Below are 27987 nucleotides of genomic sequence, written 5' to 3'. Positions count from 1 at the left end.
TGTAAAATGCTGCCACAGTGCCTGTGCTGTGCCCTGGAAAAACCGCTAGGTGCGGCCATCCCTCCTCTCCCCGCCACACGCGACCCTGCCCGGGCGGCACGACTTTGCAGAGTCTGGGCCTCCTCACCCACAAAACAGGAGTGATGCTACCGCCCTGATCAACCCCATGCCATCGAAGCGGCATTTTGGAAACTGAGAAGTGCTTTGTGAGGTGAGGGATTATCATTTTATGCTAAGATACAAACTTATAATGAGTTTAATCAAGTCAACACCAAAACCCCCAGAGGATAAAACTCCTATCACCTACAATCTTCCATGAAGTCACAGGCTGGGGAGTGCCTCCCCATCTTTAGAGAGAGCAGTCACGATCCGATGGGAACAGTGTGGCCTGGCTGCCGCCCACCCAAGAGCTGAGCAGCAGGTCTGAGTGGCCGACGGCCTAAGTCAGTTGCCACTCTCTCAAGCAGGTCAGGATTGTGCTCGTCAGTTGACGAAGTTTCTCTTACAAAAGGAACCTCGGCGCTTCCCTATTTGCCCCAGTATTTAGAGAAAACAATCTGAATGTTTTCAGGCCATTCTGGAGAGAGGAGCCAAGGGCATCAGAGCCAAACCCGGACCCCGTTAGATCGTCAAACCCCTTCTATTACTCAAGACAGGTGTTTGATCTCTGAGGAGTGCTTTCAACACAGAAGCCATTAAAGATCACAGACAGTAAGAGACACGGGCCCATGTCATGACAGGCCAGCAGATGAAGAGTGGACAGGCTCGGTCACAAACTTGCTGGGTGACCCTGGGTAAGTCCCTTGTCCTCGGTCCTCGGTTTCCCCATTATTATAACAAGGCGATCCGAGATGATTTCTGTGGTCCCTTCAGCTCTACACCGTTATGATTCTAGGTCTCCTCCAGCCACTCTTCTGTCCCCTTTTTGGTCCCCATACTCACCCCGTGGCCATGGCTGAAAGGCTTTAGCACAGGCAACCCTGAGGAGGTGAGTCCTGTACTCCACAGGCTCTGCCGATCAGAGGACCACAGACCCTCGGAGGGCAGCGAACTTGATTTTTAGACTCAGCTTCAAACCAAACAGGAAAAGGAAGCTGAACCAGAGACAAAGGGGAAATAAACCCCAGTTACAAACTGAAACCGAGGTAGAAAATAGAGCAACAAGACGCTCACACTGCAGAGCCCCGGCAGCGTGGGCGGCCGGGAGCCACCGCCGCCTGAAACTCGCAGGCCTCGCAGGCCGGGGCCTCAAGCCCCGAAGCACTTCCTGCGAGGGCGCAGCGGCAGGCTGGGCGCAGGGCCTGCAGTGGTACCGGCTGCCCCCCAGCTCAGGGCCTCCCTTCTCGGCCTCAGCCACCTGAAAGGTCCGGGCCCGGGTTCTCCCGCCTGCCCTAGAAAGGGGAGGTCAGGGCGGGTGGCTCCCTAAAGGCTTTTATGAAAAGGCCCCGAGAAAACTCAGAAGTATCCTCACCGATCCTCCAGAGAACACAAGGCTACATGATGACGTTTTAACAGCTGCTACAGGTTTAATGTTGACCTTAGTACCCGTTTTGCACCTCCGCTGGGGAGACACTTCTGCCGGGGAGATCTCAGTTGGCAGCTGAGGGCCTGAGAGGAAAAGAAATGTGTGGGGAACACAGGAAACTCAGCCCTGTTACTTGCTCATCAAGAGGCCCTGGGGCTTCAGTTTCCTCAACTGTGAAATGGGGCTAACGACCCTCACTTTGCCTGCCTCCACCAGGCTCTCGTGGAGATAAGGTCCATTCCCAACCCTTGGTTCCAAATTAACTGGGGCCGCAGAGAGGCCTTGTCCCAGAACCAACACACAATCACTGAAAAGCTGACGACCAAAGGTATTAAGATGTTATGATTGATACAGCGGGAAACAGCTGCACAGAGCAGTGTAGGAAGAGCAGTTCTAGCCGGACAGCTAAGCTAGAAAGTACTTTGAAGGTTGAAAATGTATTTAAAAAAAATTAAAAAAAATTTTTTTTTTTTAATGTTTCGATTTATTTTTGAGAGAGACAGAGACAGAATGCGAGTGGGTTGGGGCAGAGAGAGGGGGAGAATCCGAAGCAGGCTCCAGGCTCCCAGCTGTCAGCACAGAGCCTGATGCGGGGCTCGAACTCACGAACCGTGAGACCATGACCTGAGCCGAAGTCGGACGCTTAACCGCCTGAGTCACCCAGGCGCCCTGAAAATGTATTTTAAAAGGCTTTCAAAGATACACATTCCCTTTTGAGCACTGCTTTAGGTGCAAACCACAAATTTAGACATATTGTGCTTTTCGTTTTCCTTTAGTTCAAAATATTTTCTATTTTTCCATATGATTTCTTTTATCTATAGCTTATTTAGAAGTATTTTAATTTCTAAATATTTGGTGTTTTTAAAGTATCTGTTACTGTTACTTATTTCTAATTCTATTGTGGTCAAAGAACGTAATTAGTGTAACTTTTTGTTTTTTCCTGGTATGATTTCAATCTTTTTTTTTTTTAAAGAGGGAGGGGCAGAGAGAGAGGGAGGGAGGGGGAGAGAGAGAGAGAGAGAAAGAGAGAGAGAGACCCCGAAGCAGGCTCCAGGCTCTCAGCTGTCAGCACAGAGCCCGATGTGGGGCTCAAACTCACGAACTGTGAGACCATGACCTGAGCTGAAGTCAGCCACTTAACCAACTGCACCACCCAGCGCCCCTGATTCCAATCTTTTAAAATTTAGAGAGACCTGTTTCATGGCCCAGCGTGAGGTTTACCTTGGTGAATGTACTATGTGCACAAGGACATGTATCCTAAAATTGGGTATAGTGTTCTAAAAATGGAAATTAGGTCAAGTGTTGCTCAGATCAAAGTCCTTACTGGTTTGCTGTAATTGTTCCATCAACTGATGAGAAAAAGGTTTAACATCTCCAACTGGTGATTTGTCTATTATTCTCTTTAATTCTGCGATTTTACTACATGTATTTTGGAGCTGTCATTGGGGTACATATACTTTCATGACTAAAATATCTTCCTGATGAACTGACCCTCCGATCAGTAGGAAATGTCCCTCTTTATCACTGGTAACAGTTTGTCGTGAAGTTTACTTTATCTGGTGTTAACGTAGTTGTGCAGGTTCTTATGCTATTTGCTTGGTGTATCCTTCTCCATCCCGTATGGTTTTCTGTTGCTGTTGTAGAAAATTACTGCACACTGACAGTTTTTAGTACAAATCTGTTATCTCAGTTTTGAAAGATAATAGGTCAGAAGTCCGACATAGATCTCACGGGTCTCACTGAGCTAAAACCAAGGTGTTGGAAGTGCTATATTTCCCTCTGGAGGCTCTAAAGGAGAATTTCCTGGCCTTTCTCAGCTTCGAGAGGCCACCTATGCTCCTTCCTCATGGCCCCCTCCTCCTCCTCCAAAGCCAGGAATGCAGAACCACTACCGTTCACCCTTCCAATCTAACATCTATTTCTGACCAGAGCCAGGAAAGGTTCTGCACTGTGGTCGCGTCTTTTGGCCATATCTGAGGGGTCTTTTGGCGGGGGGGGGCTTTTATTATTTTCATCCTTACTGAGGTATAACTGACAAAAACTGTATATACATATAAACATATCATTTATCTACATTTGAGGTGTATGGCTTGATGTCTTGATATACGTATACATTGGGAAATAACCGCCATGGTCAAGCTAATGAACATGTTCATCGCCTCACACAGTTACCATTTTCTTTTTTAGGTTCTCCACTTTTAACAACTCATGGGATTAGACCAGCCCCCACTGGATAATCAGGATAGTTGCCTCATCTCCAGGTGCATGACTCCGATCATATCTGCAAAGTCCCTTTTGCCACCTAAGGTAACATGTTCGCAGCCTGGGGATTAAGGCGGGATGGGAGTATCACTCTGCCCGCTACACGTCCGTTTACTTTCAGCCTCTTTTACTTTTGTATTTAAAGAGTATCTCTTACAGACAGTACACAATTGAGCCCTGCACTTCCACCTGGTCTGACAATCTCTATCTTTTAACTGGCGTGTTTAGTCTATTTACATGTAATTTATTGACATGTTTGCACATAGGTCTACGATCTTGCTGTTTTCTGTTTGTTTCATCTGTTTTGGTTTCCCTGTTTCTCTTTTCCCACATTCTTTGGGATAAATTACTTTTTAGAATTCCATTTTAAGTTCTCTATGGACTTTTTAGCTATACCTCTTTACATTATTATGATTATATTAATGTGTATTTCGAGAGAGAGCACGTGGGCAGGCAGGAGAAGGGCAGAGAGAGAGAGGGAGTGAGAGAATCCCAAGCAGGCTCCGCAGTAACAGTGCAGAGCCCGGTGCAGGGCTCACTCTCACCGCTGTGAGATCATGGCTTGAGCCAAAATCAACAGTTGGACGCCTAACTGACGGAGTCACCGAGGGGCCCCTTCACATTATTATCTAGACGTCTTCGAGGGATTGCAATATACATTCTTAACTTTGTACGGTATACTCAGAGTTACTGTTGTGCTACTTCCTGTAAAGTGTTAAGTACATAGCAATCACATAAATGCACTCCCATCCTTCACGGGACAGTCACCACATGTATTAGTCACAATACAATGTTATACATTAATATATTTTTGCTTTACACGGTCATGTACCCATCCACATATAAATATATATATTTCACGAGAAAAAGTCTATTTACTTATATACTTATCCTTTCAAGTACTCCTCATCCCTTCCTAGGCATCTGAGTTTCCATCATTGTTCTTCAGCTGAGGAATATAACAGCAGGTATACCACTACAACAAATCCTTTAGCTTTCTTTTATTTGAAAAACACCTTTATTTTGCCAACATACCTGAAGGTACTTTTTTCTGAATAGAGAATTTTGAGATTTTTTTTTTTCTTTTAGCAGTTAAAAAAAACATTGTTCCACTGTCTCTGACATCCATGGTTTCTGATGAGAAGCCAGCCATCATTTATATCATCATCCTCTGTATATAATGTACCATATCTTCCCTGGTCGCTTTGAATATTTTCCTTTTCTTGGTTTCCAGCAGCGTGACTATGATGGGCTTAAGTGTGGTTTTCTTTGTATTTATCCTGCTAGGCGTTTGCCGAGATTCTTGGATATATGAGTTAAGGTTTTTCAGCAAGTTTGGGAAGGTTTTGGTAGTTATTTCCTCAAGCATTATCCTTCTGCCCCATTCCCTTTCTCCTCTTCCTCAAGGATTCCAATCACACACGTTTAGCCCTCTTGGTATCATCCCCCAAAGTCACCAAGGCTCTGTTAATTTTTCCCAATGTGATTTCCCTGGTTTTTAGATGATTTCTATTGACCAGTATCCAAGTCCACTAACCCTTTTTAATACAATCTCTGAGCCACTTTTGTGGATCTCATCCAGTGAATTTTATTTTATTTTATTTTTTTTAATTTTTTTTTTTAACGTTTATTTATTTTTGAGACAGAGAGAGGACAGAGTATGAACGGGGGAGGGTCAGAGAGAGGGAGACACAGAATCGGAAGCAGGCTCCAGGCTCTGAGCTGTCAGCACAGAGCCCGATGTGGGGCTCAAACTCACCGACCGCGAGATCATGACCTGAGCCGAAGTCGGACGCTTAACCGACTGAGCCACGCAGGCGCCCCCCATCCAGTGAATTTTAAAATTTCACCTCTAGTACTAGAATTTCCATTTGGTAAATTTCTTTTTACAATTTCCATTTCTCTGTATGTTTGCTCACTGTATCCATCTTCTAAGTCTTTGAGCATATTTGTAACAGCAACTTGGAAGCACCTGCCTGCAAATTCAAACTTAAGCATCACTTAAGGGTCTACTGATTGCTTTTCCCCCTCACATCTTCTGGCTCTTTATATGTTCACAAATTTATGACTGCATGTTAGACATCGTTATGACATGCTGCAGAGTCTGGGTTATACTGTCTTCCTTTAAAGGTACTCAATTTGTCCTAGCAGGCAGGTAAATTACTGGAAGATTCTTTCAGTGCGATCAAGTGTGTATTAATTCTTTAAGTTCTTTTTCCATTTTGAACTTAGCCCTAGGGGGTAGCCCTTACTCAAGGGCACCACCCTCACTCCTAAGGTATGGTTGTTCTGGGGTCTCAACTGAATGCCTGAGGTGCTCAGTGAGGTCTCTTCATTAAGGCTGACTAGAATCTCCAACACGTCCCAGCACTGCATGAACTTGGGCATCATCATTCAGTTCTTAGCCCTTCTGTAGGCCTCCTAGACAGTCTCATTCTACACGTGCATAGCCGGCCAGCCCTTAGCCAGCTACCCAAAGTGAACCCCTACACAAAACTCTGCTATCCCTGCTCCTACCACGAGGCTTCCTCTTCTCTATTTCTCTGCCCTGCAACATCCAGCTATTTCAGAAGCCTGGAATTCCAATATGTATCTGCCTTCTGAGCTCATTAAGATCACCTTTCGGCTGGAGCCCCACCACTTTGTGCCAAAACCAAAAAGGAGTCCCAGGCAGAAAGCCAGAGCCACTGTGGGGCTTCTCAATGTTTCTGCACTCAAGAATTGGAGTCCTGTGCTACCTGTCAATGCCTGAAAACAGCAAGAATTTAGTATTTTATGTGAATTTTTAAGTATCCTTATATTCAGGTGCTTCGTACATTTTGTTCAGTTTCACGGGTTTTTTGTCGAGAGAGCAAGTCCGTGATCATCATGCTGTCGTGGCTTGCAGCAGAAGTCAATGATGATTATGAAACTACCAAAGGGTACTCGTTTTCATTTTCTGAGCACTTCCTGAAGATGTTAGCCTGAGTGTAAACATCTTCACCGTGAGAATGTGCCTTTCACCTCCATCCTTCCTCTCCTCTGTCCTCCAGTCATGTGACAACTGTCTTTTCTCAGTTTCAATAAGTAGATAAGCGGGAAGAGTGCACCATCTGAGGGCATTCTTTTAACTCTGCCGTCTAACTTCAATAAGGCACTTGTGCAAAATTACAAGGAATAAGAAATGTGGAAAGATTTCTAGCCAGGGTGTTATGAGATACGGATTCGTGCCCATGCTTTCTCACTGATACACCATACATCCTTGGGCATTTACTTCTCTACTCTCAATCCTGGCCTCCTCATCTGTTCAATCAAAGGACTGGCCACGTGAATAACTATGAACTGCAGGTACAGCACCAATTCCTAAATCAATCGTGTCAAGGCAATAGAAAATGCTAGAAAAGTAGGATAGGAGCTGTTAACATCTGAAGAGCAATTCAGTGAGAGCGTTAAGAAATGTCCTGTTTGGGGGCAGCCTGGGTGGCGCAGTCGGTTAAGCGTCCGACTTCAGCCAGGTCACGATCTCGCGGTCCGTGAGTTCGAGCCCCGCGTCAGGCTCTGGGCTGATGGCTCGGAGCCTGGAGCCTGTTTCCGATTCTGTGTCTCCCTCTCTCTCTGCCCCTCCCCCGTTCATGCTCTCTCTGTCCCAAAAATAAATAAAAAATGTTGAAAAAAAAAAAAAAAAAGAAATGTCCTGTTTGAGGGGCGCCTGGGTGGCTCAGTTGGTTAAGCATCCGACTCTTGATTTCGGCTCAGGTCATGATCTCGTGGTTCGTGAGTTCTAGCCCCACATTGAACTCTGCACTGATGGCGGGGAACCTACTTGGGTTTCTCTGTCTCCTCTCTCTCTGCCCCTCCCCCACTCGTTCTCGTTCTCTCTCTCTCTCTCAAAAATAAACTTAAAAAAAAAAGAGAAATGTCTTGTTTAAGGCAGCACCTTAGAATGTATTACTATGAATTGAACTCAGCACTTAGTACACTGTTTAGGATGTAGTAGGTACAGGGTAAATGTTAACTGCATGATGAATATATGAATGAGTGAGTGAATGCAAGGAAAGGTCACCAAATCTCACACAGGATACTAAATGCGAAGGCATTTGGCTGTGCATCTTGAACACAGTAAATGCTCAGTAACCGACAACTGTATCGACTTGATTTGAAAGAGTGTTTTCCACGTGTCTAGATCCCAATAGACAGCAGAGTGACTGATAACAAATCAGGGAGCTACACTAAAGGGCACTGTACTTAGGAGACTGAATTCAAAGACTTGTGGGGCTCGGGAAAGTTATCTAAGTTTTGTGGCTCTTAGTTTCCTTTTCTGTAAATGGACTGCTTTCTCTTCTACTCTCTCTTGGTGGGATGTTTGAGCATAAAAGGGTCTTTGACTAAGAAACATAGAAAAAAATCTGCTTTATTATACTGGTTTTTCATGAAATTTGTGCTTTAAAAAAAAGAGTGTTCTGATAGGAAGGTCCTCACTTCCTAGGAACGGAAAAGAGGGTGGAGAAATGGCTACAGAGAATTAGTTACCACCACCGACACGGGAAAACCTGTTGGCAAAGCTGCATGACCAAACGCAATCAAAGCTGGGTTTGCCCTTCAAGATCCACCTCTTCGGTCAAGTGTTTACTGAGCCCCCACGATAGACAAAATTGTTCCTGCTGTTATGTTTCTTCTGCATTTTACAGTATTATCAGTTTAATTGTCACAGATGGTTGTTCTTTAGGGAGGGGCTACCTGTTTTATTCTTTTATACCCAGCTGCGCTCGGCACAATTCTTGGTATCCACACCGGGTGTTCAGAATGTTTGTTAAACTGTTCTGCTGAAGACCGGTACTCAGGAAGTACGTGAATTACTGGCGTACAGAGAGGATACTGATATGGTCTGGCTTTTCAAACGTCAGCATTTGCAAAGGGAATGTTTGAGCCGAGAACGCAATACCAGGGTGCTTTGCCCCTACAAACTTCTATCCCAACCGAGCTCCTGGCCAAACTCATCTGCAGCATAAATAGACATCACCAGCCAAGCCAAACGAACGCTCCAAGGAAACAATGATGAACTCACAGGGGAAAGTTCTAACATCTCTATTATATGCTTGCACTTATTACAGACTTGGAAGAGAAACAACAAATGAAGCAACCTGTGATATATAATAAATATATATTTGATCTGTGTCCCAGTTTCTGGCCTGCAGCTCCCCAAACCCCTGGAATCTCCACAGCGTAAGAGCAATGGGAGCATCTTCTGTTATATTTGGTCTTTGTCCTCACTTCCTGACCTAGATTCACTGTGATCTAAGTGAAATGGGCACCTTCTGTGATTCATAACAACCCACACATCTGGTGTTGGAAGCGAAGTTGTGATGTGGTGATGTGAGAGTAAAAGGAACACAGAAATGAGTTTCTTCTTTGGAAGACCTATACCACAGGAAAGAGAATTTTAGAATTTAGTAAGTATAGGGGCACCCGGGGGGCTCAGTTGGTTGAGCGTCCGACTTCGACTCAGGTCTTGATCTTGTGGTTCGTGAGTTCGAGCCCCGTGTTGGGCTCTGTGCTGACAGCTCAGAGCCTGGAGCCTGCTTCGGATTCTGTGTCTTCCCTGTCTCTGCCCCTTCCCCACTTATGCTCTGTGTCTCTCTGCCTTAAAAATAAATAAAACATTGAAAAAAATTTAGTAAGTATAATAAATGCCAGTGGAGAGATAAGGAGAGATACTTAAAACATGAGGTGGGAATAGGCAACGAGGAAGAAGAACCGAGTGATTTTTTTTTCTTTGGTTATAAAAATATAAGTGTTGGGGAACCTGGGTGGCTCAGTCGGTTGAATGTCCGACTCTTTATCTCGGCTCGGGTCATGATCCCAGGGGATGCTTCCTAAAAAGGAAGTAGTGACACAGGCTATGACGAATGAACCTCGAACACACGATGCTAAGTGAAAGCAGCCAGCCGCGAAAGGACACACGTCGTATGACTCCATTTCTAGGAGATACGCAGACGAGGCAAATTCGCACAGGTCACGGATTCGTGTTGTCGCGGGTGGCGGCAATAATCTGTGCCTGGGTCTTAGTTTATGAAGCTGTCCGAGTGACGACGAAGCTGCGGAAAGAAGAGTCTGATGCCACTCACAGCTCCCCTTAAACAAGAGGCACGGTGTTAGGCACCAGTGTTGCTGGGGGGCAGGGAAGAGCGAGGGGGAAGCAGAGGCCACAGCTTTTCTCGGGGCTTCTGTGGGAAAGGCAGAGCAGGGGGAGCAGAGTAAATGCTAGTTTCAATAATTCCAGCAGGCTTGAGGGGACAGGGGCTGTTCCCAGTTGTCTGGGGTTGTTTGGGGCAGGAGAAATCCCGGCGTCGGGGACTGGGAGCCTGATAAAGGAGGTGTTGGGGGTATGGACTGGGACGGGCCGGTCTGTCGATGAGAAGTGGCCCCACCATCAATTTACTGTCTACAGGAACCCGCTAGCTCTGTGAGGGCTCTCTCCCCGGCCAGCAAACCCCACCCCCCAAGATGTCAAAACCTCAAAAATATATTTAATGGCGGGGGGGGGGGGGAAGGCATGGGAAGAGACTGCTGAACGAGAATGGAGCTTCCTTTAGGGGGGGATGAAGATGTTTGGAAACTGGAGCGGGGCAATGGCTCCACAGCGCCATGAACGTACATGATACTGTGGAGTCGCAGATTGAAACGGCTTTAAAAATAGTTCAAAAAATCGGGGGAAGCAAAAATGTAGTGAAGTTTTCTATTGCCTGAGGTTTAATTGTGTTTGATAAGAATGATAATCAAAACCATTTTTAAAGCAAGTGTAGCTGTAATTTAGGACAAAAGTTCCAGATACACCAACGTTTGTAGGCGTGGGTATGAGTCTATGTGGAGCAGAGGAAGGGAAGAGAGTGTGGATGACTGGGCAGGCCTGAACCTCGAGAAGCCTTAAAACGACGACAACAAAAAAGAAGCACAAGCACGGGGTCACAATAGGTTAGGAGGTGCAGCCAGGAGAATGAAAGAGAGCGTACGGCTTTGAATTCAACTGAAGACAATTTAATATATATATCCAGAAGGCGAGGCAGGAGGAGAGAAAAGGAGAAAAAGCATTTTAAAAATATAGAAAATACAGAATAAGACAGAAGGAAGGGCTATTAGTCTCATCTCCTAATTTTTTCTGCTTGTGTACCTTTAACCTCTAGGAATATCTAGGAAAATTATGTATCCTGTTGCATATTTTGTTTAGGTGGCATCTACAATTCTTCCTGGTAAGTTTAGATGGTTGCAAAGGACTTAACGTTTAGAAACATTATATGTGGTATATGTACATTAAGGACGTTAAATTTATAAATACAATTTAATATGTGAGCTTAAGCTTTTTTTTTAAGATTAAAAAAAATTTTTTTAAGTGTCTATTTATTTTTGAGAGAGAGAGAGACAGAGCACGATCGGGGGGGGTGGGGAGGGCAGAGAGAGAGAGGGAGACACAGCATCGGAAGCAGGTTCCAGGCTCTGAGCTGTCCGCACAGAGCCCGATGTGGGGCTCGAACTCACAAACTGCAAGATCATGACCTGAGCCGAAGTCGACACTTAATGGACTGAGCCACCCAGCACCTCTTTACGATTTTATTTTTAAGTAATCTCTACTCCCCCATCGTGTAGAGATTACACAGACTCGAACTCACAACCCTGCGATCAAGAGTCACACACTGACTGGCTGAATCAGCCAGGCGCCCCCTAAGCTCTTTCAATTCATGAAAAAGGTCTGTCATAAAACATAACCGGCACAGCCTGTTTACTCAAGCTAGGCAGCCAACTCAGGTTGACTTGATTTTCCAAATCAAACATGCTTATACACTTCAAAGTGAGAGCATACCATCTCTGAAGTCTTTTAAGTTAAAAAAAATTTTTTTTAATGTTTATTTATTTTTGAAGGAGAGAGAGACAGAGTGTGGGGGGGGGTGGGGGTGGGGCAGAGAGAGGGAGAGGGAGACACAGAATCTGAAGCAGGCTCCAGGCTCTGAACTGTCAGCACAGAGCCCGACGCGGGGCTCGAACTCACGGACTGTGAGATCATGACCTGAGCCGACGTCGGACGCTCAACCGACTGAGCCACCCAGGCGCCCCTAAGTTTTTAAGTTTCTTTGTTTTGAGACGTGGGGAGGAAGGGCAGATAAGGAGAGAGAGAATCCCAAGCGGGCTCCCTGCTGTCAGTGCAGAGCCGGGCACGGGGCTCGATCTCGTGAACGGAAATCAAGGGTCGGACGCTGAACTGATGGAGCCACCCAGGCGCCCCACGTCTTTAATTTTCAACAGACAACCCGACAGATGAGGCGTGGCGCTACGCCGTGACTTGGCGGCCTTGCTGAAATGAAAGCTGCCCTCTTCCACGTTCCCCAGGGCTGCTTCCTCTGCTCCCAGGAGACTCTCCTTCGGGGCCAGTGCACCTCAAATTAGTCCTCTGTTTGGTCTGCTGAGGGCTGGGTTAGCCGGAGGCAGTGAATCTTCCTAAGATTTGGAAAGGCTGCGATGTGCCCGTCTGCTCGAGTGAGAACAGAGCGATTCTGAAAGGTGGCGTGGGGAAAGGAAGCCAGCACCCCACAGGCACACTGGCAGACAGACCCAAGTCAGCACGGAGTACGGACGGAAACGGGGGCTCCGGAAACGGATTGCTTCAAGCCGTCCTTGCCAGGGGAGCCCCAGGAACACACGTGGCCCGGTTTGAAGGCAGCTGTACTCCTGTGACAGCAGTGACCCGCCTACACAAACTGGTTAAAAATCACCGGTCAAGAGGCAGGGATTGTAGGACACGACAGAAAACAAGCACCAGAATTGTGCAGTTTACGCAAGACAGTTCAAACGAAAAGGTAATTCAAGATGGAAAATTAAGGCATGGAAAAGTCACAGGGCAAATCTAGGTAAAAGAATCCCAAGGTAGCAACTCTGATACAAACACAATTTAAGGAGAAAAACATGATTGAGGATCCAGAGAAATACTAACTACTAGAAACAATAATCGCGGCCATGTACGTATGTAATATAGACCCAACTCTGTAATGTAACTGAAAAATCTGGGGGGAGGGGTAATAGTTAAAAAATAATGCCAGTGAAACTTTAAAAATACCTGATTTCTTAGATACTCTTTTTAAAAAGAGGGATACAAAGTAAAAAAAAGAGGGGAGGCGCGAGCTCCCCGCTCAGATGGCTCGTTTTAAGGCTGTATTTGTTGAAAGGTAGAGAACTCAAACCACAGAAAGACATAGAAGGTAAACTAAGGCCCCTCTCCTCCCCCGTCGGCCCCCTCTCCCCAAACAGAACCCTTGCGAACACCAGCCGGGGGGCGGGGGGGGGGGCGGGGGGCGCCGTAGGTCCCATTATCTCAGTCCAGTGTTGCTTCTGCGTCCCCTTCAGGGGGATGAACTAAAGTCAGTCTGGCTTCGGACAGAGGGACTTGAGCCCTCTTGAGTTTGGACATGACATCTCGAGCAGCGGTGCATGGCGCTGTGATGTGCGTGAGCCATGGAGGCCAGGCAGGGGGAAAGACGCTGGCCACAGAGAACCCCTCAGTGATTCCTTTCATGACATGTGTGCAGAGCAGGCAAATCCGTGAGAACTGAAGCAAATCTGTGGCTGTCTAGGCCTGGAGGGTCCGGAGGGTGACTGCCACAGAACTTGCTTCTGGGGTGACAAAAAGCACACCGCGGTCATGGGGGCACGACTGCATTCACTAAAACCACTAACTGTGTGCTTCCAGTACACAAACTCTATGGTATGTAACATATCTCAATAAAGCCATTAGTAAAAAATGCTCCAGATGCAGACAAAAACATGCTTTCAAGTGGGCTATGAATTAATGGCGGGGGGGGGGGGGGAAGGGGGCCTTTGAGATTGTTGGAAAAAATCATCCCATCATTTTGGCCCCCATCAGAAACCACAGTAGAAAGGACAGCTTCCAGGGTGACAATTCTAAGTTATCTCAGCTTTCCAGAAAGTGGAGAGAAAACATGACAAAGCGAGGGCCCTTCTGAGTGCAGAGGCCTCCCCAGAACACAGTTTCCAGAACAGAGCAGAAGTCTGTGGACTCGACCTGAGAATTCCTCATTTCTCAAGCCGCACACTGAGGACTCTTAGGTTGCCAAACCTCTGCCTCCTTTCCACGACTTCTAATGGTTCTACTGAGCATTGGAACAGGACACCTGGCTAGATTTAGTTAACTACAAAGAAAATAAATCCAGAGGAACATAGTAACGAGAAACATTTTCATCATTCAAATTACTGGAGCTTTCTTGTTGGTTTCTCAGAACTTTTGGTTGAGAGACCAACCAAAAACATTAAAAAATAATGGCGTTTGGTCTCAGTGTAAATCATTTCAATGAATCCAGTACCTGTACAGATCTGTGGCATCGTCACATCCGTCCCTCCCCCACCTCCCTGTAGCTAACCCTGAGTGGCTGCACCTGCCCCCCACCCCCAACCCATATACCCCTAGCAGCCACGGATCTGTTCTCCAGCACAGTCCCTTTCTTCTGGAGAATGCCACGCTAAATGGAAACATATGGTATGTAACCTTCTACGATGGCTTCTTTCACTCAGCAAAATGCCTCTGAGACTCATCCAAGTTGTTGTGCTTATTAAACAATTTGGTTTTTTCTTTTTTCGTGTTTGCAGGCTAGTGTTGTGTTGTGTGGCTATATCACAAACTGTTCACCCATTAGGTTGAAGACCATGAGAGTTGTTTGGGCCATTATAAACAGCACTGCCATCAACAGCCACACACACGTGTACAGGTTTTTAGTAAGTTTCCATTTCTGTGGGTTAAACGTGGAGTATTAGAATTGCTGGTTTACATGTTTATTTTTTTAAACGTGAATACATGCTCTTTCACTTTTTTTAATGTTTGAGAGAGAGAGAGCACAAGTGAGCACAAGCAGGAGGGGCAGAGAGAGAGGGAGAGAGAGACAGGATCCCAAGTAAGCTCTGTGCTGTCAGCGCAGAGCCCGACACGGAGCTCAAACTCACCAACTGTGAGATCATGACCCGAGCGGAAACCAAGAGTCAGAGCCTAACTGAGCCACCCAGGCGCCTCTTATGTGTTTAGTTTTGTAAGAGACAGCCCGACTGTTTTCCAGAGTGGCCGTACCATTTTCCTCCCTACCAGTCACGTAAGGAGCCAACCAGCACCTGGCATTGTCAGTATCGTCTGCATTTCAGCCGTTCTAGCGCGCGTGTGGTCACATCTCATCCTCACTCGCGGGTCTCTAGTGGCTGGTGGGGCCGCGCATCTTTCCACGCGCTTGTCTGCCATCGGAGTACCATGCGTCTACTTAAGTCTTCTGCCCACTTAAAACAGCAGGACTGTTTTCTTGCTGTTAAGTTTTGAGAGTTCTTTATACCTTCCAAAAACAAGCCCTTGCAACGTGCAAATCTTCTCTCCAGACCTGTCTCCTGTCCTTCCCTTCTCCTAACATGGTCTTGTACAGGGTGACAACTTTTAATTCTCATTTAAGTCCAATCTGTCTTTTTAAAAAAATATTTTATGCATGGTGCTTTTGCTGAGATGCACGTGAACCATTCGCCCAGCCTGGTCGTCATGAAGACTCGAGTTTTCTGCCAGCAGCTTTGTGGTTTGACATTTAGATCTAGAATCCATTCAGAGGTCACTTGGGTAGGAGGTGTGAGGACTGGGCCGAAGTTCGTTTTTTTGTCGTACCGACATCTGACTGTTCCAACTGCATTTGCTGAAAAGACAGTACTCTGTCCACTGAATTGCCCTTTGTCAGATGTCAACTGACAAGTGACTTCTAGACTTGGCACCCAGTGTCCACCATCCGCAAAAGCCGTTTAGAACAGTCCCAAGGCAAGCCTGTTGCTGCTGCATACGTGTCCCACGATCAGAGCTCAGAGCTTGACCAGCGATGGGGCTGGGGTCCTCGACTCGTCTATTTCGTGACGGAGGCTGGGCAGTATGCCTCTCCTCTCTCTCTCTCTCTCTCCAGGTTGGACCACACATGGAACATTGAGATCAGTTTGTGACATCACAATACAAAAGGTACTGGCCACCTGGGGGATTCTGAAAAGGTGGCTGAGCTGCTGAGGCCACAGGGATCATCGCACAGGACAGGCTGAGGAAAATGGAGCATTCAGCCTGGAGAGATAAACGGAGAAGAAGAACGCTTGCTCTGGACCTCGGAAATGATGCTCCCTGGGAAGAAAGAATCCTTCTTTCATGGGATCCCTGCGAGATGATCAGAGCCAGGGGCTACAACCAGGATACACTTTTGCTTTCAGGAGAGGGACGCCACAGGCAAAACCACTTTGGTTTGACAGAGGCCATTGAACCAACTTTAAGAGCACTGCGCATCTGCTTCTGGTAGGAAACCGGATGAAGAGACCTGCTTTGACTCTGACTTTGCACGGTTGCCAAAGATGGCCCCACAGCTCTCTTTTCAACAAATGACTTGTTCTGTTTTGGGGTTTAATGGCCAAATGAAAGGATTGAGGTCATGTGAGAGAAAGAGATGTGCCCAAGGTCTCAACACTGGTTGCAAAACTGAATGTGGAAACCAAGCCTCCCGGTGCTTAGGCCAGGATTCCTTTTTACTATCTGTTAAAATTCTTGATCAGCACGGTATCTGCTGAAAAACAAATACCCAATCCCTTCTCCTCACACACCCTGTCTCGAGGGTTCTTCCGACCCTTTAGGTTTTCAGTGTTGCAGGCTCACTGTCTCAGGGGCCTTTAAAAGAGAAAAGAATCCCATAATTTGAAATTTCAACCCTTGTTTTCAATGACAAGATGAGAAAAAATAAATCCTATGAAATCAGACAGGTCTTTTCTGAAGATTTTATTTCTGCTCTGAGCTGCTTCTGGGTCACCTACTGCTCTAATTATGCTGGAAGTAAAGCTGGCTTTCATGAGATTCAGGACATGGCTGGAGGAAAAACCTGTCAGGATTACTTCAGATCATCAGTGCTCACGATGGCCTCAGAGCATTCCAGGAATTCATTGATTCATTCCGTAATTCATTCCGCCGATTAACCACAAACACAGACACACAGGGAGAACAGACATCACTGACTGATGTCGTCTTACTAACACACCCAGGGCAGGACAGAGCAGAAAAACAACAACGCATGGGTTTAAGGCTGGTCGCCTCCCCAAGCTCCTCACGTGAGCAGCGTGGAAGAGGAGGAAGGCTGGACTTGAGGTTCACAGCCCCGCTTCTTCCCTTCTAAGGTGTGCTCCCTACAAGGGAAGCAGTAACTCCAGGGCTTTCGAGGGGACAAGGCTCCGGGGAGGGTCAGTGGAGATGGCGGATGGCACACTGAGAAGCGCTACACCTGGGTGAGAGTTTTAGGCACTTAACACACGTGTTGGGCGCCTGTTAGATGACACGCAGCACGCTAAACACCAAAGATGTCAAGTTAAATAAAATACAGCCCTGCCCTCAAGAGGACAACGACATGTGGCGAGTATGTTGTTGAGAAAAGCGCAGGGGGGAGGCCGGAGGGGGGGCCCACGTCAGTCTGGGCAGGAAGAAAAGATGAGTTAAAGACAGGGCGTGCGTATGAAGGCAGCAGAGAGAGTGCTAGTTTCCAGAAAATATCTGCATCTCCTTATTTAACACTGGGAACACGCTGCAGGGTGGGCGCTGACCTGATTGGGCCCCCCGCGACAGAGTGACCCAACCCCAGTGTCGCCTGAGCCAGGCTGAGAGAGCCGGCTGTAAGGGAAACTGAGGCCCGCAGAGGAGAAGCAGCCGGTCAGCAGCAGGGCTGACGCCTGAATGCAGGTCTCTCGTGACGCGGCTTTTCAGACAGGCCTCCCAGGTTAGAGGGCTAGGGGTCCACAGCTGGGCAGCACGGGAAGACAGCCCGGAGGAAGCGGGGCCTGACTGACGAGACGGGCAAAACTCTAGTCTCCATGCGGGAGCACCGCCACCAGACAGGGCCGTGCGTGAGGAAGGCAGAGAGGAAGGGGACAGGAAGCAGCAAGGGAAGGAAGTGGGCAGTTGGTCTATTTCTGCTCTCAGATAGAGCACCCCCTAACACTTCTGCAGAGATCTGCACTTAAAGAAGCCGATCTCATGCTCGATTGTCATGACGGCCACACCAGTGAGGTGGGTGAGGCAAAATAAGTATTCTTATTTTCTGGAGCCTAGGAGAGCACAGGGCTTACCCAAGGCCCCGGAGCGCTGCAGAGAGGCCGGACTCAATGGCAAAGAGTCTCTCAGGCAGCAGGTGCCTCACACCAGCCCTACCCCGGGCACCTGCTCCCTGACTTGCCTGCAGTGCCTGGGGCAGGACAAGTGTCTCTGAAGGGGCTTTCCTGTGAGCTGAATGGAGAAACGAGGTGCAGGATGGCAAGCCCTCAAAAGCTGGGGAACCGAGGCGGAGGAACAGAGAGGCACCGCAGACCTGGGCTAGGCTCCCGGTGTCTCAGGAGCAGGTATCTGACTTCAGCTGAGTCACCTGGCTTCGCTGGGCATCCCTGCCCGTCCTGACAGCGAGAGAACCACCGGACCACCTTGAAGGCACTCCCCGCCCTAAGAACGGAGCCCATTCTATTTCAAAATTCTCCTGTCCTGAAGCCAATGATACCGCTCCCAAGTGTGACCAGCAAAAACCATCACTAGCAAGGCGGCTGGGATCGCCGAGTTCCTCAGTCTCAGCTGACGGGAAATTACTCTGTTAATGAATCAGTTTTCAAAAAAACTAAATCCCTGAAGACTCTTCGTCCAAATTTTCAGACTGCTGTCTCAAGCAGTTTTGCAGGTGACTGATCCACTTTGCTCTCATGCCCACACTTCTGCTACGAATCGTGCACGGACACGTGCCGTGGAAGAGCACCGGGCCGGGCGTCAGGGGACAAAGCACACCCGCTCCAGGACCTCAGGCGGACGAGTGGGCTTCCGGGGCCTCGCTTCCCCGCCTTTCACACGAGGGTCTGGCCGAGCACTCCCAGAGCTGCTCCAAGCCTCAAGCGGTCCGAGCCTTGGTTTCCTCACTTCTACTCTGCTAATGAAGGTTAAGTAAAGCAGTAGATGGGAAAGCTTCTTGACAAGGAGGCCATTTCACTTGCCAGAGAAGCCGGTCGTGAGACGCGTGATGCCGAGCACCTTGCTTTATTAATAACACCAACGGCCGTCTGTACCGATGCCAGTGGACTGCACAGCGGCTCTGGGCACTGGGTCCTGGCGGGGGAAGCACACTCACTGGTGTGTCGGGAACGGTTCTGCAGCAGACTGCACCGCGGGTGCCGACCGTGAGCAGTGACACTGGCAAGAGTCACATTTGTCCCCATCACAAAGCCAAATCAAAGTTACCCCTGTGACAATTCACATCGTAACGGGATCTTTACAGTAGAGAGGGGGGATTACATTCCATAGGACCCCGGGGGCGCATCCTCTAAGACACCAGCCATCTGACAGTCATTGCCCAGCTTGCGGGATCCTCTTCAGTCGACTTCTGGCACATTCCACGTCAATTTCGTTGGCGCGGCTCTAGCTAATAACAGAGTTCAGGATTAAAAATATTTTTTAAATATCCCGTCATCCAGGCCTGGAATCTATGAACCGAAGTATTTATCTTTGACACGTGCCTCTAACACCTTTCCGTATCAACAAGAGGCACTGAGTCGGCCAGGCTGTCCTCTGGCCGTGCGTGCGTGCATGCAACACGCCAGCGAGGGTTTCTCCAAGTCCCGGGCCTTGAGGTTGCCTGTTAGACAGTGAGGAGACGCAGCTTCTCCTGCGACCGGAGCCCCGAGAAGCGCAAAACCGCTCAGCTCTTGCTACCAACACCCCGTCTCCACTTCCCACCCAGTCTCAGGCTAACGCTCAGTTCACGGAGAGGAAACGTGTCCTTAATCCAGGTTCTGCCCAAACAGATGCAGAAGAGACATGCCTGGGAGCCCCTCACGGGGACTCTGGAGGGGCGGACACCGCCCGCTGCATCCACCGAGGTCTATCACGGCAAACCCTGTGTGGCCACGCTGCCCCGGCAGCCCACACCCCTCCACAGGGCAGGGCTGGCAGCGGTAGGCCACGGCGGTCTGTGTCGGGGGCGGGCACGCCAGGCAGGCCTGTGTTTTGCTCACCTCTGCAGCCCCAGAATGGACGTGCTCAAGCCGTGTTTATTCTCCTACAGACTCTGGCTGGAGCTGTCTGGACACTTTTCACCTGGGATTCCGGAGCCTGGGATTGCTGCTGTTCTGTGTGTGTGTGTTTAAGCAAAATCTCTATGTTTAAGAAATGTTCCAGGTCATAAAAAATTAAGATATTTAGAAAGAGAGTCAAATATCTCCCTCCTATCCCAGTTCCCTCAACTAGAGGCGACTAGAAGGACTAGAAGCTTACGTGGAGACCCTGTAGGTTCAGTTCCAGGCCGCTGCGACCAAGTGAGTGAAATGAACTTCCTGTTTCCCAGCGCAGGTAAAAGTTATGTTTACTTTCGGCAGGTGCCCAGTGGCACCAGGTCATACCTCAACTAAAAATGCTTTATGGCTACAAAACGCGAACCATCACCTGAGTTTTCAGAGTCGTAACCGCTGATTGCAGATCACCGTAACGAATGCAGTAACGAAAAATCCGAACTATCGCAACAATCACCAAAACGTGAAGCTCTTGAGACAACGGCACCGATAGACCTGCTGGAGGCAGGGGTGCCGCAAACATTCAATTTGGAAGAAAACCCCGCCATGTCTGGGAACCGCAATAAAACGACGGATGCCTGTATCGGTACTAGTTCCGTGTATATTCTCCCTAACCGTCCCTCGCGCACCCCAGCATGTCTGTGCGTCCCGCCGCCTTCTTCCCTCACACGGTGCACAGCATACGTCCTGCTCTACGCCCGAGCTGCACACATGGGCTTCGGGAACCCACAGACCCCCCGCAGCTGTGGTCTGAGCATGCTGTGTTTTTTTCAGGGGATTGTATTCATAACTTCCAGCAATTTCTCAAAGGTGTTCCTGACCTCCAACGAGACCATCCCACCACAAAAACACATACAAATTGGCCCGGCCCAGGGACTACTACTGGCGCAGTCACAGTGCTATGACCTGGCCCTGCTGGGACCTCGCTGAGCCCGCACATGAGGAGGTTTCAGGGGCCAGCGTCTCCACTGTGCTCCTGTCGGTCACAGAGAATTCTGGAACAATTTGCAGGGTATGTATTTGGAAACTTCCAGAATCACTGCAAATGGAAGACAGAGCAAGGAATACTGCATGAATCTGGGAATTCCCTTCGGCCCAACGCTCTGAAGTCCATTTGTTAATGTAACAGTGCAATAGACGTCAGTCACTTTCTAATTCTCAGTTCCCTGGGACCCTGGAGCTGCGCTGTCTCATACCACAGCCTTGAGCCACACGTGACCGTGACCGGGGTGATCGTGACCGTGACCATGAGCTCTTGAAATGCAGCCAGTCCTAACAGACAAATGACGTTAATGTAAAAGACATACCAGACTTCAAAGACTTAGTACGAAAGTCATGTAATGTAGCTCATTAATAATTTTTCTAATGATTACATGCTGAAATTATACCATTTTGGATACAGTTAAATAACTATATCATTAGAATTATCTGTTCTTTTTACTTTTCTTAACAGGGCTACTAAATATTTAAAATTCCACGTGGCTCGCATTTGTGGCTTGCGCTATGTTTCTGTGGGAGAGCACTATTCTACGTTTTCCATCAATGATTAATTACTTCCCACCTTATGAAATGTTCTATTCTTTGCAAATCAAAAGCAGAGCTTCCAGATAGAATTTTCTAAATCAGGCGTTATAATTGGCACACGAAAAAACAGTTCACCAAAAATCCCAGGGAAAATACACTAAGTCAGACAGATTTATTTATGGGGTCTAAGTTCATGGTGAAACCTGTTTGGCAACACGCGGCTAAAACTGGAACTGTCACATCCAGGACATACCTCTAATAACAACCTCTTTTTAAAGGCATTTATTGAGCTCCTACTATGTGCTGGGCCCTTCACGCTTATCATCACTATTTCCAGTAAACCCCAGGGGACTGAGGTTCAGAGAGCAGCTCAGGACCACTTAGCCAGTAAATGGCAGGCCACCTCGGACCCAGGTCTGTGTACCACAGCATTCTGCCCCTTGCTCTCTCCACTGACATTCTGCCTTTTCTATGTTTGCATCACACTTTACAGCTTACAAAGTGCTTTCATATATATCATATCATAAGTTATCCCAACTATTGTGTGAAGTGGACATGGAGGTTATCGATCATCATATTTGAAAGAGGGCATTACAAGTCCAGCAGGAAGAACTTGGCCTACGTCTCACAGCCTGGTAGAGACAGCGTAATCTTATCGCTAGGAGCTCCGAAAAAGTTCAGTATCTTTTCAAAACTTTCCTCTCTGCCCTACCAAATATAACTTCCTCCTTTTAAGTAATACCGACTGCTTTCCTGGTCTCAGAGTTAAATGGAACAAGGGAAGGTCTTTATTGTCAATTCTGTTCATATTCAATGACAGTTTAACTATCGCTAAACATATATTATCATATATTATATATTCTTGCATTATTAATGTACTAATAGCACCATGACTGTATAGCGTGCTATTTTGTGTTATCAGACCCATTATTTCTTTCGCACCGCGGCCTGCCTACGGTCTCATACTAATTTGAAAGAGAAAGAAACTGAGGTACTGAACTACTTATGGACCCGATTAAAAACATAGGTAGCAAAGGTAATGAAGGGTTAAATGGAGACGCATCATGGAGAGACCTTTCCTCTTGGTCCCCAGTGTCCCAGGGAAGGCGCCTGGCTGCCCTTAGCTACAGACTGGGGAAACGTAAAAGCAAAACATAAGGAAGATCCATAAACAGGCTTAATGTCTTGGGAGTGAACTGTATGGACTGTGCAGGAGTCAGGTTTTGTCCTGTTTGTCCAGCCCAGTTTTCTGAAGAGCAGCGGAGTCGTCACCCTCTCCCCAATCTGTGCCCTACTACCTAACATCAAAACATGGGGCAAACAGTGAGAAACAGCAGTAACTCGGATACCAGAGCAGCAGGTGTAGCCCGAGCGCAGTGCGGGGAGGAGCCCCATCCAGCCCAGAGGGAGACGAGGCAGGACAGCGGAGTGACCGCACAGCACGTTATGCTCAAGGAGCAAGGACGAGTTCAGAGAGAAGAAAAGCACGATCATCTTTTACGTGCTCAAAAGCAAGCAGGAAGGAAAAAGCAGGGAAACGAACAGGGCTTGTAAGAGGGGAGCAGACTGCCAGCAACACAATCCCCCTGTGCCGAGGGGTCTGCCGCGTCCCCCTACTGCCGGAGCAAGCACACGGAGGGGTGGAAACCGGTAAGGTCAAGAGCGAGGCCCGCGGGGTCAGAGGCACCACCCAGGACGCAGAGCCAGAGAGGAGGGACCTGGTGCTGGCTGGGGAATCCGCTGGTCACCCCTTGGTGTGGGGGATGGGCCTCACCGCAGCTGTTTATTTCGAACTTTCTTGTGTGGGGTTTATTGGACGCGCCAGCAGCTCTTTTTACCCTATTGTGCACCTGAGCAACTCCTTTTAGTTAAAGTTCCACCTGATGAAGCCTAACAAGGATTGTTGTAATTAGGAAATGACTGAACTTCATCCCACCAATAGTGGAGAAGCCGGAAGAAGTGAAATGATGGGGCAGTTAGGTGAGGAATCTTGCTGAAAAGTGCTGATCATCTGTGGGTTCCTTGAGGACCTCAACGGCTCCTCGTCACCGCCCTGTCTCCCTTCAGGTCTCACGCTTGCTTACCTGGTGTCCTGGCTAATGACTTTTCTTTTCTGTTATGTGCAGGGGCCAATCCCTTGATATGTTCAAGAGAACCCAGAGAAAGTCACACAAATAACAAGAACCCAAAACTTGCCACTGAATTTCTAATCCTTGTGAGTAAACAAAGCCGTATTCTTTCCTTACAGCACCACGCACACAGGCGCGCGCGCGCACACACACACACACACACACACACACACACACACACACACACACAGAGGGTCCTAAGTTGACCTGATACCACCACCATTCCAGACGGCTTCCTGCCTAAGCGGTGGCCTCTACCGTGTGTTTAAGGATCTCAGTGAAGTTGCAGTATTATTCTGAGCTTTTTATTATGAGTTGTTACTAATTTTTCAATTAATAAAACTAGCTCATTACGCACAATAGCGCTTAAAGGGGCAGATGGGCAGGTGAAGTGCAAATGGGCCGCAGCCCTGCTTGCCAGGTGGAGACGGTACCCGATTTGGGACCCAGAGCCCTGGCCGTCCCGACCGCGTGGGCACCACAGACCAGGGGCCACGGTGCTGGCCTGCCGTGCCTGCCGGCCTGGGTCCCTTGCCCCTGCTCTTTGTTACGGCAGGTCAGGGCGTCAGCAGCCCCGTAGAGCCGGGGAAGTCTGCCCAGAGAACGGCATGATTGAGATCAGTTTGTCTGAAACCCACCATATTAGCTTCGCCCATGCTTAGCAGGTGTCTCCACCTGCCACGGCTTCTTCAGTTTCTTGTGTTTTCTCCTAATTCTACAGGGCACGCTCAATGCGGTGCTTTATTCAACGGACAGAGCTGGCTGTCGGTGCCTCTGACTCCCTCGGCAGATGCCCAGGATCCAGGATTCAGCTCTCCATCCGAGGCGTCCTGCTCAGGGCTGAGTTCTGTGCAGCCTTCCCCAATCTACGCTGTCCCCTTGCTATGGGGCCAGGGATGAAAAGAAACAGGACAGGATCCGTAGACTGGACTCTTCTAGTCCTGGCTCTGCTACTGACTACCTTGGTGACCATGATCAGGTTCTGACCCTTTTTAGGTGTGTTCTCTCATCTGTCAAAGGGAGGTAACTTCTAAGTAGGTGACTGGAGTCAATTAAATACTCTATTGTAAACAGAGTTCTGGGCGCTTCATAGCTGAATCAACGGAAGCTCTCCTAGCTGTACCCCGAGGTCTAGGTCTGATGAGCAGAAGAAGATAACTACCGGGGCGCCTGGGGGGCTCCATCAGTTGAGGGTCCGACTTCGCTCAGGTTATGATCTCGCGGTTGACAAGTTTGAGCCCCAAGTCAGGCTCTGTGCTGACAGCTCGGAGCCTGGAGCCTGCTTCAGATTCTGTGTCTCCCTCTCTCTCTGCCCCTCCCCTGCTCATGCTCTGTCTCTCTCTGCCTCAAAAATAAATAAGTAAGTAAGTAAGAAAGATAACTACTGAGTGCCTGGGATGCAGGGGGTGCTGAGGAAGTACCACCTCTCTTTCCCACTGGAAACGCCTCCAGGGCATGTGTCCAAACAAGGGTCTCCTAGAGCTCTAAACCAGGGGTTACTAGGGAGCCCTGCTGGCCTCACACTGCCCCCTCTTCCTCCAGGAGCTCACCCCCAGGCCGTCACGGGCTGTCCCTCAGACACGGTCCTGAGCACCCTCACGACCCCTTTCCTGTTTTTTATTTTTTATTCATTTATTCTTTTAATGTCTTATATTTCATTTTATTTTTGAGAGAGAGACAGTGTGAGCAGGGGAGGTGCAGAGAGGGAGACAGTGGGGGGGGGGGAGGACACAGGATCTGAAGTGGGCTCCCCACTGACAGCAGAGAGCCCGATGTGGGGCTTAAACTCAAGAACTGCAAGATCACGACCTGAAGTCAGACGCTCAACGGACTGAGCCACCCAGCGCCCCTCCTTTCTTTCTTCTAAAGGCATCTGTAGTACACAGCTCAGGCTGCCGCAACAAAACACCACACTGGGGGGAGGGGGCGGCACTTCGGGTCATAAATGTATTTTTGCACAGTTCTAGAGGCTGGAAGCCCAAGCCCAAGCCCAAGCCCAAGCCCAAGCCCAAGCCCAAGGTGTTGGCGGGGCTGGTTTCTCCTGAGGCCTCTCTCCCTGGCCTGCAGACGACCGCCTCCTCTCTGTGTCCTCACGTGCACTTTGCTCTGTGCCCCAGCGTCTCTGGCATCTCTTCTTACAAGGACACCAGTCCTACTGGATCAGGGCCCCACCCTTCTGACCTCAGTTAACCTTAACTCCCTACTCGATGAACCTGCTTATCTACTTAATTAACCTTAATTACCTACTTATCTCCAAATACAGTCACATGGGGGGTTAGGCATTCAACCTATGAACTTGGGGGGACACAATTCAGTCTGTTACCGTGTCCTCGACCACAGTCTTCAAACACCCAGATGGAATACAAAACTGTGAATGTGGTCTGGCAACTCTGAAGGTGGAAGGGAGGGTCACCTCCTCTGGAGGGAAAAGTGATACAAGTTTTGGTCTGCTTTTTATTTACTTTGCACGGCTTATATTATTTGGGATTCTCTAGGTTGTGAAAGATACTAACGGAGAAAAATGGAATTTACTGTTCATAGAGTAGAAAACAAAGCACAAGGCTCCTGAACGAGCCTGCCTTCGGCAGCTGAGTGCCTGAAGCAGAAACTCGATGATGCCACGAGAACTCGGGTCTTTGTCCACCACTGAACTCTGTTGCCCTCTCTGTTGGCTTCATCATCACTCTTTCCCCACGTGCTGGCTGCCAATGACTTGTGGCTTTCTTGGTCCTGACAGCTCTCGGTCCCAGAAGAAAAAACCAAACGGCAGCTTTCCTAACAGTCCTAGCCCGAGGGCCGTGGACTCTTGGATAACAGACGTGCTCCTAAACCAATCATCACGGCCAAGAGACTTGGGCCGGGGGTCGTGTGCCACCGTGAAGTGGGGGTGAGGGGTTAGGCCCGCACAAACCACATGCCAGTCAGACCGCGCGGGAATGGGAAAGCCGGCTCCCCTCTACCCACCCCTTCCTCTCCAAACAGGCTGCCAGCAAAACCCAGTGTCTCTGGAGGAGCTACGGTGCAGCTGGTCCCGCCACAGCGGTCTGAATGGTGATCTGATCTCCTCTCTCTTCTTTTTAATTTCTAGATCTTTGTGCAACAGCTTACCTATTAGAATGATCTTGAACATACATCTGTCTCTTCTGACCAGGAGCTAAAAACAAAGGACTTATTTGAAGCAGGTAGAGAATGGCCTCACACATCTCCACCCCCATCAGGAGGAACCTCACTGGAATGCAAAACTACAGCGAGTTTCTCTCCCTGACAATCCTTGAGAAGAGGAAACATCAAGAGTAATTACATCGAGAGTGTGATGCAGGAGAAATTCCTTTAAAAAACACACACACAGATGGACACATCTGAGGGAATGAGGAGTGTTAAAAAAAAAAAAACAAAAAACCAACAACAACAAAACCAACACATGCACACTGTTGATTGAAATTTACCATTTTGGAACTGTCCAAAAATCTCTTGCTGCCAGGGACATGTCAGAAAAACACAAAATAAACTGCCGTGGCGGTCCAACTTGGGGTACGACAAAGTGAATGAGAGAAACGTGGTTCCTGACTTTCCAACAGAGTGATTTCCTTAAACTCCCCAAACATAAAAACCAGCAAGAACACAATTAGAAGGAAAATTCAAGGAAAAAAAGTATCATTTTTTAAGAAGTTGCACTATATGTTAATTGTATCTCAATAAAACAGAAAGAAAAAAATGTTTCAGTTGTAACATAGCAGTTATAGAACACAAAAGGCAAAATCCACTCGTTCATCCAATAACTGCTAATTGTCCTTCAAAGAGCTGGCAGATGCCGTGCTAGGCTTTAGGACACAAGTGAACTGGTAAATAACAAAAACAGCAACTTTGAGTTTCATTGTTTACAAAGGATTTTTACATACATAATCACACTCCTCCTCACAATGATCCCATTTTACAGATAAGGCAAGTGACATCCCAAAAGAATCAATTAATGGCCAAGAGGAGCAGGAGGATGAATTCACACTCAAGTGAGACTCTTTAACCTCTTCCACTTACGGATTTTGCCCTGAAGACTCTTTTCTTCACCCCGATTTCTAACTCCCAGTCTCCAAATCTCCTTCCACTGTAGCAGGATCTTCTACAGTGTCGACTAAAAATCAAGCGTTAGGCAATAAAAGTTCCTTCACAAAACACATGTGGGAAACTCAGGGGTCTCCACCACACCCCACTGCACAGGACTTCTCAGAGCCTTCATGCTACTATGCACGGCCCTTTCCCAGGGAGTCGGTGCCCAGTTTTTCCCAAACAACTGCCCACAGAATCTCTGTTCCCTAGGAAGCCTCCTGTAGGACGAAGGTAGCGGTCAAAAGCACAGGCCCCGGAGAGAGAGGACCTCAGGTGCAGATGCCAGCCCTGTGTGGTTCTGCTCAGGTTACTCAGCCAGCGTGTGCCGTGGCT

At 48.2% G+C, this 27987-nt stretch overlaps 1 protein-coding gene and 2 long non-coding RNA genes across 8 annotated transcripts in view; 2 read left to right on the top strand and 1 right to left on the bottom strand.

Moving 5' to 3' along the window:
- EVL (Enah/Vasp-like) overlaps positions 1–27987 on the bottom strand; it is a 267581-nt gene that overhangs the window by 191493 nt on the left and 48101 nt on the right. Inside the window, exon 1 of one of the 5 annotated variants that reach the window (XM_060620740.3) lies at positions 943–1075. The exons of the other annotated variants lie outside the window; for them this stretch is intronic. Within the exon in view, the coding sequence (XP_060476723.2) occupies positions 943–953 (11 nt within the window). The 5' untranslated portion in view covers positions 954–1075. Of the gene's footprint in view, positions 1–942; positions 1076–27987 lie in introns of those variants that run through there. 5 annotated transcript variants of the gene reach the window in all.
- LOC144612732 (uncharacterized) lies at positions 588–27705 on the top strand. Of its 2 annotated transcripts, none has more exons than XR_013555964.2 (3): positions 588–794; positions 3713–3832; positions 26639–27705. It is a non-coding gene; the product is annotated as an uncharacterized LOC144612732 (long non-coding RNA). The 2 variants fall into 2 exon arrangements; XR_009606581.3 differs by lacking the exon at positions 26639–27705 and adding an exon at positions 8253–9405.
- LOC132670300 (uncharacterized) lies at positions 15649–24625 on the top strand. The gene is made up of 3 exons (XR_009606580.3): positions 15649–17217; positions 23548–23636; positions 24272–24625. It is a non-coding gene; the product is annotated as an uncharacterized LOC132670300 (long non-coding RNA).

The sequence above is a fragment of the Panthera onca genome, chromosome B3 (assembly GCF_046562875.1).
Source record: "Panthera onca isolate mPanOnc1 chromosome B3, mPanOnc1 haplotype 2, whole genome shotgun sequence".
Classification (NCBI taxonomy): domain Eukaryota; kingdom Metazoa; phylum Chordata; class Mammalia; order Carnivora; family Felidae; genus Panthera; species Panthera onca.
The sequence above is the reverse complement of the archived record's forward strand: the minus strand, read 5'-3'. Positions and strand labels throughout refer to the sequence as shown.